Source organism: Phycodurus eques, chromosome 3, assembly GCF_024500275.1.
Source record: "Phycodurus eques isolate BA_2022a chromosome 3, UOR_Pequ_1.1, whole genome shotgun sequence".
Lineage (NCBI taxonomy): Eukaryota > Metazoa > Chordata > Actinopteri > Syngnathiformes > Syngnathidae > Phycodurus > Phycodurus eques.
In genome coordinates, this window is record NC_084527.1 from 33,475,589 (window position 1) to 33,489,580 (window position 13,992).

The 13,992-nt window shown below is 41.2% G+C and overlaps 1 protein-coding gene across 3 annotated transcripts in view; it reads left to right on the forward strand.

The window, feature by feature from the left end:
• Positions 1–675: 675 nt before the first annotated feature.
• Positions 676–13,992, forward strand: part of fkbp15b (FKBP prolyl isomerase family member 15b) — a 55,057-nt gene continuing 41,740 nt past the window's right edge. For all 3 annotated transcript variants that reach the window (XM_061673171.1, XM_061673172.1, XM_061673173.1), the window contains exons 1-5: positions 676–829; positions 8,835–8,938; positions 9,007–9,085; positions 9,251–9,320; positions 9,432–9,506. In XM_061673171.1, coding sequence (XP_061529155.1) covers positions 780–829; positions 8,835–8,938; positions 9,007–9,085; positions 9,251–9,320; positions 9,432–9,506 — 378 coding nt within the window. In that variant the 5' untranslated portion in view covers positions 676–779. The remainder of the gene's footprint in view (positions 830–8,834; positions 8,939–9,006; positions 9,086–9,250; positions 9,321–9,431; positions 9,507–13,992) is intronic.

A 13,992-nucleotide genomic window follows, 5' to 3' on the forward strand; every position in this document is an offset into this window, starting at 1 on the left:
TTAGACTATATAAAATGGGGATTAATCGAAGAACATTTATTTGGATCCGAGACTTTTTGTTGGGCAGGCAGATTCAAGTAAAGATGGGCACGACTTGATCTACTGCATATAAGGTGGAAAATGGCACACCTCAGGGGAGTGTTATCAGTCCATTGTTGTTTTCTATTATGATTAATGACGTTTTTGCAGAAATCGACCCAGCTATAGGAGAGCCATTGTTCGCGGATGATGGAGCATTATGGAAGAGAGGCAATAACATCCAGTTTATCCAAGATAGGATACAGAAAGCGATTGGGATAGTTGAGAAATTGTCATATCAATGAAGTCGATCTTCATATACAAGAAAGAGTACACAGTGATGAAGGAAAAGGAGGTAGTCGAACAGAGACTCAGAACAACACATGCATTGTACACCACTGTTTTTGCTGATGGTTCAATCGATATTGGGACCGGAAGAACAGCATTTGCATGATAGCTGGGATAGGCTCAGAAAAGGAGGGACGGATGGATGACTGATTTTGCTCCCGAGCACCGCACATATGTATGTATGGGGCGTACGCTCACCCACACTCCAGCAGAGTAGGTGGCGGTAATGCATCTTGAACGGTTGACGCCACCCGCCGACACACGAAGAAGAAAAGAAGCCGCAGAAGAAGAAGAAGAAGTCAGCTGATACACCCGCGACCAGGAAAAGCGGAAGTGTCGTGGAAGTTCCACCGAGTTGCTAATTTGTTACAGTACCTGTCTTATCTGATACTCATTGGATTTTAACCGATAAAATGTTCGGCGGAGACGACGAAGACGGAGATTTCTTGTCACCCACGGGCGGGTAAGTTATTTATGCCGTGCGAGTTCACTGGGAGCAGACCCCCCCCCCCCCCCCCCCCCCCCATCCCCCCGCCAGTGTCAGTGCTCGACAGGTACATAAACATACATTATGTGGTTGATGGTTGCTGCTGCTGCTAAATAACGTCAATGCGTTTCAAAAGGGGATGTCTTCGCTTTAGCGTTAACCTAAAAGATGAAAACATCATTGAATTGATTGCAGTTGGCAATCTAACGAGTGTGGATGCATTCTTAATATTTTCATTTCCCCCCCCCCCCCTTTTCGAATTTGGACTTCCCCAAAGGGGGGGAAAATACGGATCGTCTGTCATGTGACATTCTGGGACACAAAACCCGATTTATTCTCCATACGATGTGTTTCACAGAAACAGTAAGGTGCCCGAAATATAATTCAATATGTTCTACTTTCGCCGCTGGTCATAATCGGTAGTTTCTATTTTGACATTTATGTTGATCATCTCAACCATCAACGTGCAAAAAAAGAGTTATTCGATAACCTGGATAACGTTGGGCTTCCTCAGCAAGTGACAGATTCAACACATAACAACGGACATAGAGTATTGGCCCCCTTCTCGATTTAAAAAAAAAAAAAAAGCATATTTCCCCACTTTAATGTTTAAGATCATCAAACAAATGTAAATATAATAAAAAGTAACCAAAATGATCTTAAAATGCTATCTATTAAGAAAAAAAAATTATTATAGTTACCTGGCCCTGTGTGAAAAATGACCAGCCCTTTGTTAAATCGGAATTAATTGTGGTTAATCACAGGTTTTGGTTAATTTTCCCTGATCAGACCCAAGGCTGATTACCTTCAGACCTCTTCAATCAAGAAATCGCTTACGCAGAATCTGTCCCGACAAAATCAAGTCGGACAAAAGATGTAACGAAGCTGCAACAAAATGACACAATCCAAAGAAATTCCAGAAGAAATCAAGTCATGGACATCTGTCAGTCTGGAAAGGGCTACAAAAGCCATTTCTAAAGCTTTAGGATTCCAGCGAACCATAGGGAGAGCCATTATCCTCACGTGGAGAAAACATGGACCAGTGGCGAACCTTCCCAGGAGTGGCATGCCTACCAAAATTACCCCAAGAGTACAGCAATGACTCATCCAGGAGGCCACAAAGGAACTCAAAAATGGCATCCATGGCATCGCTCCTCGTCGGAAACCACTGCTGACCAAAAAGAAAATAAAGGCTTGCGATAATATTATACGGACTGACGAGGTGCAAGTCGAGCTTTTCCGAAGTTGTGCGTCTTGTTACATCTGATGTAAATGGAGCAGAGCATTTCAGCAAAAGATCATCATACCAACAGGCAAACATGGTGGTGGTTGCGTGATGGTCTCGGGCTGTTTTGTTCCAGACCTGGGCAACGTGCTGTGATTGATGGAACCATGAATTCTGCTCTCGAACAGAAAATCCCGAAGGCCTCAAGCTGAAAGCGGGTGATTCTCTCGAAATTAGATTCGTGAGATGTCATGAAGCATTTTTATGATAAAAGTTGATGCTATCAAAATAATAAGGATAACATTATAAACATCTTTATTTGATGTGTCCACGACCAATTTTATTATTCTCCGTAACCAATTTTAATCATTGCTTAAAGGTCAGATGACAGATGATTTCTTCCCCTGTCAAGTGACTTTCATTAACCACTGGTCACGTATTCCTTCTTCACTTGGAAAGCGCCCAAAAAAAAAAAAAAAATTAAAAATAAATAAATCTCTTGCCGCTGCCTGAACCATTTGTTTCGCCAAATGCCGCACAATAAATTATCGTGACATCGTTAAATCATACGACAACAAATATGCGAGGGCGGGAACAATAGCACACAGCGCCCGATGAACAGGATGTTTGCCTTGTGCGACGTCACAGCGCCGGAAAGAGCCGAAGACCGGAAGGTGCATTCTGCATCATATTTATCGATTTAACTGCTGTATATCGGCGATATCATCACTTCGAAATGGCAGTGGTGGTTTGTAAAGGGGTTCTAGAGTTGATCAAGAAACATTTTTAAATCTTTGTCCGCTGACCTTTAAAGTCCTGAAGGAACTTACGTTTGCAAGGAATTTTGTTTGATGGGACAGTATTGACTGTAACACTCAAGGTGGCTACCAGGTAAGGAGTTCATTTCTTAGCTCTCCAGATAAATGTTAAGTTTGATTGTATTAGTCCCTACACGACACACTGGCCTCTCTAGATTTTAATCTCATCCTGTTAACAAAGGGTGCTTTGTCTTTTGTCTTTGTTTCTCTCTCCCCTCTACAAACTTTGTTCTGATTGATTCTGACTCTAAATAAACAATAATAATAATACGAAGAAACCAGAGCGGCAGCTTAAAAGCTTCTTAAAAGGGACACACACATCCTCCATTCTGCTTGACCTAACAGCCGAACAGGACAAAATTAAAAATACAAAGAAAAAAAAGAACAATTGTCTCCTTTCCGAAATATTGATCCTAATTACTGACATGACATTCTCATTACCGCAACATGGACTTTTTTTTTTTTTTTTTTTTTTTTATATGAATTCAGTAATAATTTTGTCTTGGTTTGTTTTAAAATGTACAATTCCAATGAAGTTGGGATGGTGTGTTAAAACATAAATAAAAACAGAATACAATGATTTGCAAAACATATTCAACCTATATTTAATTGAAAACACTACTAATACAAGATATTTAATGTTCAAACAGATATACTTTATTGTTTTTAGCAAATCGTTAACTAAAATTTTATGGCTGCAACACGTTCCAAAGAAGCTGGGACAGTTTCATGTTTACCACGGTGTTACATCACCTTTTCTGTTAATATCATTCAGTAAACGTTTGGGAACTGAGGACACTAATTGTTGACGCTTTGTAGTTGGAATACTTTCCCATTCTTGCTTGATGTACAGCTGCAGCTGTTCAACAGTCCGGGGTCTCCGTTGTCGTATTTTACGCTTCATAATGTGCCACACATTTTCAACGGGAGACAGGTCTGGACTGCAGGCAGGCCAGTCTAGTACGCACACTCTTTTACTACAAAGCCACGCTGAAAGCCACACGTGCAGAATTTGGTCTGGTATTGTCTTGCTGAAATAAGCAGGGGCGTCCATGAAAAAGACGTTGCTTGGATGGCAGCATATGTTTCTCCAAAATCTGTATGTACCTTTCAGCATTAATGGTGCCTTCACAGATGTGTAAGTTACCCATGCCATTGGCAATAACACAGCCCCATACCATCACAGATGCTGGCTTTTGAACTTTGCGTCCATAAGAGTCCGGATGGTTCTTTTCCTCTTTGGCCGGAGGACACGACGTCCACAATTTCCAAAAACTATTTGAAATGTGGACTCGTCGGACCACACAACACTTTGCCACTTTACATCAGTCCATCTTTGATGAGCTCTGGCCCAGAGAAGCCGGCGGTGTTTCTGGGTGTTGTTGATAAACGGCTTTTGGGTTGCATAGTAGAGTTTCAAGTTGCACATACGGCTGTAGCGCCGAACTGTATTTATTCACATTGGCTTTCTGAAGTGTTCCTGAGCCCATGAGGTGATATCCTTTACACATTGATGTCGGTTTTTGATGCAGTGCCGCCTGACGGATCGAAGGTCACGGGCATTCAATGTTGGTTTTCGGCCTTGCCGCTTCCATGCAGTGATTTCTCCAGATTCTCTGAACCTTTTGATGATATTATGGACCGTAGATGATGAAATCCCTAAATTCCTTGAAATGAAACGTTGAGGAGCATTGTCCTTAAAGTGTTAGACTATTTTCTCACGCACTTGTACAGAAAGAGGTGAACCTCGCCCCATCTTTGCTTGTGAATGACTGAGCAGTTCAGGGAAGCTCCTTTTCTACCCAATCATGGCGCCGACCTGTTCCCAATGAGCCTGTTCACCTGTGGGATGTTCCAAACAGGTGTTGGATGAGCATTCCTCAACTTTCTCAGTCTTTTGCCTCGACCTGTCCCAGCTTTTTTGGAACGTGTTGCAGCCATATATTTCTAAGTTAATGATTATTTGCTAAAAACAATAAAGTTTATCAGTTTGAACTTTAAATATCTTGTCTTTGTAGTGTGTTCAATTAAATATAGGTTGAACATGATTTGCAAATCATTGTATTGTGTTTGTATACGTTGTATAAACATACTATCAAACACCTATTTGATGCCTGCTACATAACACTTTTTTTATTTGAACAAAGCAATTAAATAAATAAGTGTAAATCAGTACAAATATTTTGGTAATGAGAAATATGAAGACGTTAGAAAAATAATAAAATATGAAAAATGTATCTACAGAGTTATGCATAGCTTTGAGCATGAGTAATAAGACCATTCTTAACATTGCCAAAAATTCAAAATTTTAACCATATTTTTAATGGAATGCAATGTTGCGGTAAGGAGATTTTTTTTTTTTTACAGACTTTTTTTTTTTTAAATATAAAAAAAAACAAAACATACAGGAAATATTGTTATTGTTTTATTGTTAGTTCAGACCCTAATTGTGTTTGTACAAAAGCAAAATTTTCTTTCAAGGGCATTTTAAAAATCCTCGTGTTGGACACTTTCTAAATCTGGATTTCGTGAAAATCACCCAAGTGCAGTTGGGTTCTGCAGCAGGATAACGATCCAAAACACACCAGCTAGTCATCTTCTGAATGGCTTAAAAAACAAAATCGAGGATTTTGTGAGTGGCCTCGTCAAAGTCCAGACTTGAATCCGATTAAAATGCAGTGGCATGACCTTAAAAAGGCTGTTCATGCTGAATTCAAACAATTCTGCAAGGAAGAATGGGCCGAAATATCCACAGAGATGTGAAAGGCATGTCCTCAGATTCTGTGGATGACCTGGTTGAGAGTTTCAATTCCAAAGTCAATGAGTCCTTTGCTCGAGGATCAAAGCTGTGTCAGGAAGGAAGAAGTCGCACTGAAGAAACACCGAAATTGTTCAAACAAAAGAGAGCTAAAGCTCAACTTTTACTTTTAAACTAGGCTTACTAGGACATATAAACAGTCTTCAGATCTACAACCAAGAACTGAAAAATGCTCTACAATCCTATTTCTCAGAGCTCATCAGTAGAAACAGTATAAAACGGCTCGTCTGCCGTTCTCGGTGGTTGACAGACTTACAAACCCTGAAACGTCAATTTCACAAGAACTGCTGTCCAGAAAATCGTGCAATGACTTTTGACCTTTTCGACCAGGGATATCAAATGTATGGCGTACACGGTAGAACCAGCCTGTCAGGGGGGTCCAATCCACCCCGTGGGATGATTTTTGCAAAGTGTAAATCTTAGAGAGCACGTTACCTCTTATTTTCCATAAAAGTAACTATTGTTTGTAATTGTGTCCCACTTGGAATGGAATGGAATGACCGACTCTGTTGGACGAGTCGCTCATTCCATGACTTTGATTTGTCGTTGGATTGGCGTTGTTGGTTATGAGGACCATTGTTGTATGCGGGCGGAGATTGGTTGTATATGGGTTCATCGACTTCTTTTGATTGTCGGGTTTAACAACGCCAGAACGTGGTGAGTCAGTCACACGCGTGTTGTACGTAGCGCCCTCTAATTCCATCTGCGGTGGTTCGTTTGTAAAGACGGCGCCTGAATCTTGTGCTTTAGAGGGAGGGTGTTTTTATTTAGCAAAACCCTTGGCGGCCAGTTCACGCAGTTGGGCACTGGACAGTGTGCACGGGCACGCTGCTCCGCCCAGCTGGTGGCTGGTGTTAGGATGTAGGTTTTCGACAAACAATGTTTTGAAATTTTTGTCCTCCTCCATATAAGTACGCTTTACGCAGCCGGCAGTAATAAGCTTGGGGTGTCTCAAGTCTCTCCTGTTTAACTGTGAGGGCTGCAAATCAGCCGGTTGCGGCCTCTGGGTCATCAAATTCTCGAGACAATGCTTGGCAGAGGCCCGGGTAATCGGCCAGCGCATGAGCCGGTCGTCATTCACCTAAGCTGCTGACTTCTCGGCTAGATGTAACTTTGATAAGGTACAGTCTGTGGGCCGTAGTCGCAGAAGGGAATCGTTTAAGGTGAAATTCGCGGTCTCCAAGGAACGCGGCTGTGTCGTGCGACTCGTTTTGGTTTATTTAAAATAGTTACGAAGGGCACTTGGTGGCGTGGACGAATCAGCTTGTTGACTAAATTTGAAACTAATTTAACGAATTACTTTATTTAATTTGGGTACATAAATTAGTTATTTAGTAAAGCAACTTGATTTGACGGTGTGTGATGGCTATCACTGCAAGTCAATTCAGTTGGTGAAGCGATTTAGGCCTTCAGCTGATTCAATTAAGTTTTATTTAACTTTCGGTAAAAGTCAAATGTACTTATGATTAGACTTGTGAATTAATTGATTGCTTGTAAGGGTGGTACTGGTGGGGCTTTTAGGCCAAGTGAAGAGGCATCAAAAACAAGAAGCGTTTTTTTTTTTTTTTTTTTTTTTTTTTTTTTTTTTAACTCCCAAAACCACAACAGGCGTATAGCTAGTCTGGTTAGGTGCTCCAGAGCCATACCGCGACAAAGACGAGGACCGTGCGAACGCTCAGGATTCGTGAGCCGTTCGCGATCCTCGAAGGCCTTTTCAACAGAATCTCCCCACAGTTCAAAGCATGCAGCACATAAAACGGATATCCAAATGACATTTGCAAAACAACAACACTAGTTTCGCTCGGGCTAACCTTCGTTTCGCTCGTTAACAAGTGCTCGGGCTTTGGTCGCTATGGTAACGGAATGTGCTCACACATAGACAACATAGCCACAATCTAGATAGCAGCGGACATGTCTAAACATGACCCTGCCAAGATGGCGGCTGCCGTCTAGGTTTATTGCAAAATATCGTGAGTTTTGTGTGCTTGGGTTAGGACAAACTTATCTCCTCACGCGGGGCCACCACGATGTAGCGATTATGGCTGCAATAAGAGTTGTGCTCAATAAAATGTTCCCACCAAAACTCCAATGAACTTTGCTTGTGAAAAAAAAGCGGGGATTTACCCCCCCCCCCCCCACACCCCCCCCCTCCCTTTCTACCACCTTTGCGAACACAGAGGGGCCGGACTGCCTTTTGGCATTATTTTTCCATTTTAGAATTATTTTGTGGTTTAAGACCAGTGGAATAAAATATTGATTTTTGGATTTAAGATAACGAGACCATTTCCTCACCTTGCATTGTTCCACGCTCATCCTCTTTCATACCTGTATTGAATGTTTAAAATGTTGTGTGGTATGGAGAACATTACTATTTTCCATGTGACATTTGTGGCGGGGTGAAACATTTCATCTGATTTACTTAAGAGATTTGACGTTAGTCATTCAAGTTTGCAGCAATAAAGTCACTATTGGTGTTCATGTAAAGTTCTTAAAATATTAACTCCCAGTCGAGTCACAGACTGTCTTATGAACCCATGTGTATAGTGTCGTTTCGTCGCCCGTGGGTGTCGCTGTTGCCTGTTCCAACTCCCAAGTGGCGGGACTCAACAGGGTGGAGGCGCCTTTGTTGGTGCAGTCCTTCGACTGGTGGGGAGTTAATTAACTTAGCGTCCGCGGGCGCACTATGCATCCCTGGGTCTCCGCTTTGAAGCGCCAGGCAGCCGTGATTCACTTAGCGTCGTTTCTGTGACAGTTTTACTGTAAACAACAGCCGGGAGTGACAAGTACATAAGTTCAAGCAAGAACATTTTGCCCCTTATTTGGAGAATGTTTTGCAAGCACTATTAAAAGTACGATTTTGATTGGCAGACTGATGCGTGCAGTGCATGTTGGGTGCTCGAGTTCTTTTCCTCCTCCATCGTCAGGACCCTTGTGATGTCATCGCGATGACCATGATCAAACAAAAGATCGTGTAGACCTTACTTGTAGTTTGAAGAGTTTTTGCAAATGATTGTATTCTGTTTTTACGTTTTGCACAATGTCACAACTTCCTTGGAATTGGGGTTTGTATATTTGAGGCAAAACAAACATATTTTGATTTAACATTTGCTCTGCTTGTAGGGCCAAGTTGGCTTCCCTGTTTGGACTTGATGACGAAACCAGTCAAGGCAATGAGTCTTTTCATTATACAGCACCAAAACAGCCGAGAAGGAGCTCAAATCCAGGTGAGAGCATTCAAATGGAATATGATTTGATGTCGTTGCTTCATGTTTTGCATCATCATGTTTTTCAGTCACAGTCATCCAGACAGCAGCACCTTCACCTGGAACCCTACAAGTGTTATTTGCCACTGCAGTCCAAGCCTTTCGATAGTAAATACCTTGATTTGAATGTTTAAAGACATGATCAGTTTGTTTTCATTTGAATTATATCCAACAGATTGTTCTGCCATATGCACTTTGTTTTGATGCCCAAATATTCTCTGCCATGATTATCTTAAGAGAATATATTAATATAATTGCATGCCCCTTATACAGTATAAATGGACAGTACGTGAAGCAGGGTAAGCTGGGGGCAGCCATACTGGGCAACCACACAAGTAAAGAGGTAGGGACTGTCGAATGGATGGTGATAGTATGTATTATATCTTGGATCTGCATTAAGAGATGATAGTTCTTACGTGGCATTTTACTTGATCATGTCTCTCTTTCTGTCTAGTATAAGCTGCTTCTATACTTGAGCCAGCAGAAACAAGTTGCTTCTTCCAACATTCACATTGACTTCATTTTCACGGTGAGCTTTTACAAACTCTGTTTACAAACTTAATTTGTTTAGCGTGTATGAGCCAAAGGAATTTCTCCCAATGACCAAGTCACATTTGCCGTGTGGCCAGTGTAGACGCCTGACAAATAATGAGTATTTGGATTAACACAGAGATAAGAAGGTACTTCAAGTGGCTTAAGGCTCTTCCAGGGTTTCCGCATCGTGAAACCGCAGAGCGCTTTGGACTGGCACGCGGACCACAGATGCGCACACGGTCCCATTTACACTACATTTCACGGTCACATCGGTACGTGTTCCACATGTGCATCGGTATACGCGGAAGCAAAACGAAACAGAGCTCCTGTGTTTGTTGTAAGCTTTAGGATAATTTACACCAGAAGTTTGGAACCATCTGGCTAGCTTTATAGTCCTTTAAAGGGTTAGGGAAGGAGAGCCCTAATTTTGGGGGGCAAGAATATGATGGATATGCCCCCACTTGTCTAAAAACGATACTCTGATTACTATTGTATTTGTAGAATAAGAATCAAACAGATCAATTAATACATTTTCACCTATTCCAGGATACGGCCACATTGGGCAATATCGCCCTCTGCTCTCGACTGAAATTAACGTCATAGGTGCCCTTGCGAACGTCCCGTGACCAAACCGGGATATCGGGCACCCCCTGTATGATGTGATGATTAGCAGAACTACGGGTTGATTACATATGATGGTTTGGACAGTATTTTCAGCCAAGTTTGAGTTCATATCATCATGTAATCAAAAAGTCTTAAGTCAAGCTAGCTGCAACAAGATTGTTCATATTAAGCACCGTGGCACGAAAAAGAAAAACCCAATGCTGGCAACATGCCGGATGTTACCAGCGCCAACTTCAAAATAAAAGCCCCACCATTGAACATCAATGCGTTATTAGCCTTCTGTTCAATGTCAATATTCTCATTTATCCAGGTTATTTCATCAGTCCGTGCTAGTCTCATTCTCAACTTTTGCACACAGAACGACGGAAAAATGGCGGCTTTTTGAGAATGTAAGTTACTGAATGTAAAGAAGATCTGGACATTTACAATAGCAGTTTTATCTGTGTATGTATATGTGTGTATGTATCTATCTTTATGTATGTATGTGTATGTTTTGACCTTCAGACTTCTGCTTTATAGACATGCAAATCAGTTACTTTTTGGCGAAATTCAGCATTTTGAACTCAAAATAAGCAAATTACGTAAATTGTATAGGTCCGATGAGTTTTTCATGGAGGGGGGAGGGGGGTCGCCGTCACCGACATCATCGGCTGTTTAACGCTTGAGCGCTGGCCGCTAGATGCATTCCACACATCCACCATCAACACACACACGTAATTGTGAATATTACTTCACGGCGGACTAATGTGCGGCCTGAGGTTCCGCCCGTGCGCTCGAATTCACAGGAGTTGACGAGACCAGAAAAAAAACTTCCGCCACTTCTGCTGTTAACACGTCACGGGACTTTTACGCCATTACAATGATCTAAATGTCGCCCGCTACTTTTATTGATCAATTATTACTTTCGTGCGCGACTTCCGCATTGGGCGCGGTTTTGTCATCCAATTTATTGATGTTCATGCTATGGTAAAAAAAAAAAAAAAAATCAGAAGTTACTCACTATTTACTCAGTACTTGAGTAATACTTGAGTCACATTACAGTACTCTTACATTTTTGCTCATCATATCAGCAAGTCTGGTATTTGTTGCGCTCGTCTTTTGTATTTATGTGTTGTGATGGTGCGACTCGGGGTCCTGGTTGTGGTCCCCAATGGAACCGCTTTGCTTTTACCTCAATAAATTGATCGGAATAACACACTGATGAATAACCTGTTTTGAAATCAGAAGCCTATAAAAACATGTTTTTCAACTATTACATTTCTTTTCAAAGGGGGATTGGTAACAAAAAAAAATGCTTGCAAATATCGCTGGTATTATACCAGAACACAATGAGCAATTTTGATTTGCTTTCACGGGCCACATCTTATATTATTATTATAATTCACCCAGTAGGCCTGCTTTTACATTTTCCATCAATGTTTATATCTATTTTTTTTAATTTATTTTCTTATTTTGTTGTTTTCACCAGGACTTTCTGCGTTTATTGATAAAGCACACTTACAATGTCCATAGTCACACAAAGTGCTGCATGGTTATCATAAAAAGTATGTGTATATATAACATACACACACCATTCATGTACACATGAAAGCAGGGCTATCAAGAAAAATATAAAAAGCGTACCGCAATAAAACACTTCAAAATAAATGAAGTAAAACCATATTGACAAATCAAAATGTCAATGGCAGTTTTGCACAAAGGCCACTTGAATATGGACTACGGAAGAAATAGGAATGAGGCCTGTTGACTTGTTCCGATGCTATTTTCAACATCACGCAAGTTGGTGTTGACCAAAACTTGTTTTGATAAACCTTTCTTTTTTTTTTAAGATGAGCATTCTTGTGAACGACCTCATTCCGATGTCCCTGTTTGACAATCAGTCAAGCACTTAAGGCGTATCACATCTGTGTACCGCTAATCTGGTAAAAATCTTTGCTTAGTGACAGACATAAGCTCGAGAAATGCGAATGACCTGATTTCATGCCACTCAGCAGAAAAACGTCTAGAACGCAGGAATGCCTGGTCGATTTTAATTCATATGTCACATGTTTACTGAGGCACCATAAAGACAATATTACATCCCACATACTAGAAAAAATGGTTTGGCAAAATATGTCCCATGTAAAGTAAATTGGCCACAACTCATTGACCAGTTATCCAATCATTATACTCTTTGAATATCTTCTTCTACCATTTATTGGTATCAAAATTAAATCAAACATGCATCTCAAAAGTGCTTTACATAGTTCAATGCAATCCCCTCCCAACACTCATCCACAATGATACACACACACACACACACACACCAGGGCTCGAGACTGCAACCAAATTGGTCGTATCCTCGACCTTTCAGCTCGTGCAATTAAAACTTTCATCTTGTCGCACTTAAGCAACACGACCCACTGCAATATGATTGGCTGCCCGCCGTGACATAATTGACTGCGTCTTCCAGATAGGACACGCTATTATCAACAGCGCTGTCACGTACGTGCGCACCACATACAGTCCCCTCCAAAAGTATTGGGTCGGCAGGGTCAATTCCTTTGTGTTTGTTGTATACTGAAGACATTTGGGTTTCAGATCAACAGATGAATATGAGACAAAAGTTTAAAATTCCTGCTTTCATTTCATGGTATTTACATCTTGATGTGTTGAACAACTCAGGACAGAGCACCTTTTGTTTAAAGACAAAGGTATTAGAACAGACATTATTAAATTAACTTAAAGTGAACAGCATTTAATATTTGGTGGCATAACCCTGACTTGCAATAACTGCATCAAGCCTGTGACCCATTGACTTCACCAGACTGTTACATTCTTCATTTGAAATGCTTTTCCAGGCCTTTACTGTAGCCTCTTTCAGTTCTTGTTTCTGGGCGTTTCTCCCTTCAGTCTCCTCTTCATGAGGTAAAATGCATGCTCTATTGGGTTAAGATCCAGTGATTGACTAGGCCAGTCAAAGACCTTCCACTTTTCCCCCCTGATGAAGTCCTTTGTTGTTTTGGCAGTGTGTTTTGGATCATTGTCTTGTTGCATGATGAAGCTTGTCCTGATGAGTTTGGATGCATTTTTCTGTGAATTGCCAGACAAGATGGTTTTGTAGAATTCAGACGTCTTTCTGCTGCTACCATCATGAGTTACATCATCAATAAAGACTAGTGAGCCTGTTCCAGAAGCAGCCATGCAAGCCCAAGCCATGACAGTACCTCCATTATGCTTCACAGATGATCGTGTGTTTTGGATAAGCAGATCATTTCTTTCTCCATACTTTGGCCTATCCATCACTTTCGTAGAGGTTAATCTTGGCCTCATCAGTCCAGAAAACTTTGTTCCAAAACCTTTCTGGCTCATCTCTGTCCTCCTTTGCAAAATCCAATCAGGCCTTCAGTTTCTTTTTGCTGATGAGAGGTTTTCATTTTGTGGTATTGCCTCTATATTTCTTCCCTCGACGTCTTCTTCAAACAGTGGATTGTGATACCTACTGTCGCGGTTGGCAAACCCTTTTGTCTGGCAACTTCATGAAAAATGCATCCAAACTAATTGGGAGAAGCTTCATCATGCAACAAGACAATGACCCAAAACACACTGCCAACGCAACACAACAAAACACTTCATGGAGGGGTGGAGGAGAAGTGGAAGGTCTATCTACCTTCATAAGTAAATCTTCCTCAGGGAAAAGTTTGAAAGTTTGAACAGTTTGAAAATAGTCTGGTGAGCTCACTGCAACTTTTCAGTGGCTTCGAACAGCTGATGTCTTAAAACATGCATTTGCCTGACAAACTTTCCCTGATATACCTTAATCTGTACTAACCCCTTTGCGCTCCGAATCACACACGTATTGACCATATGATCATCTC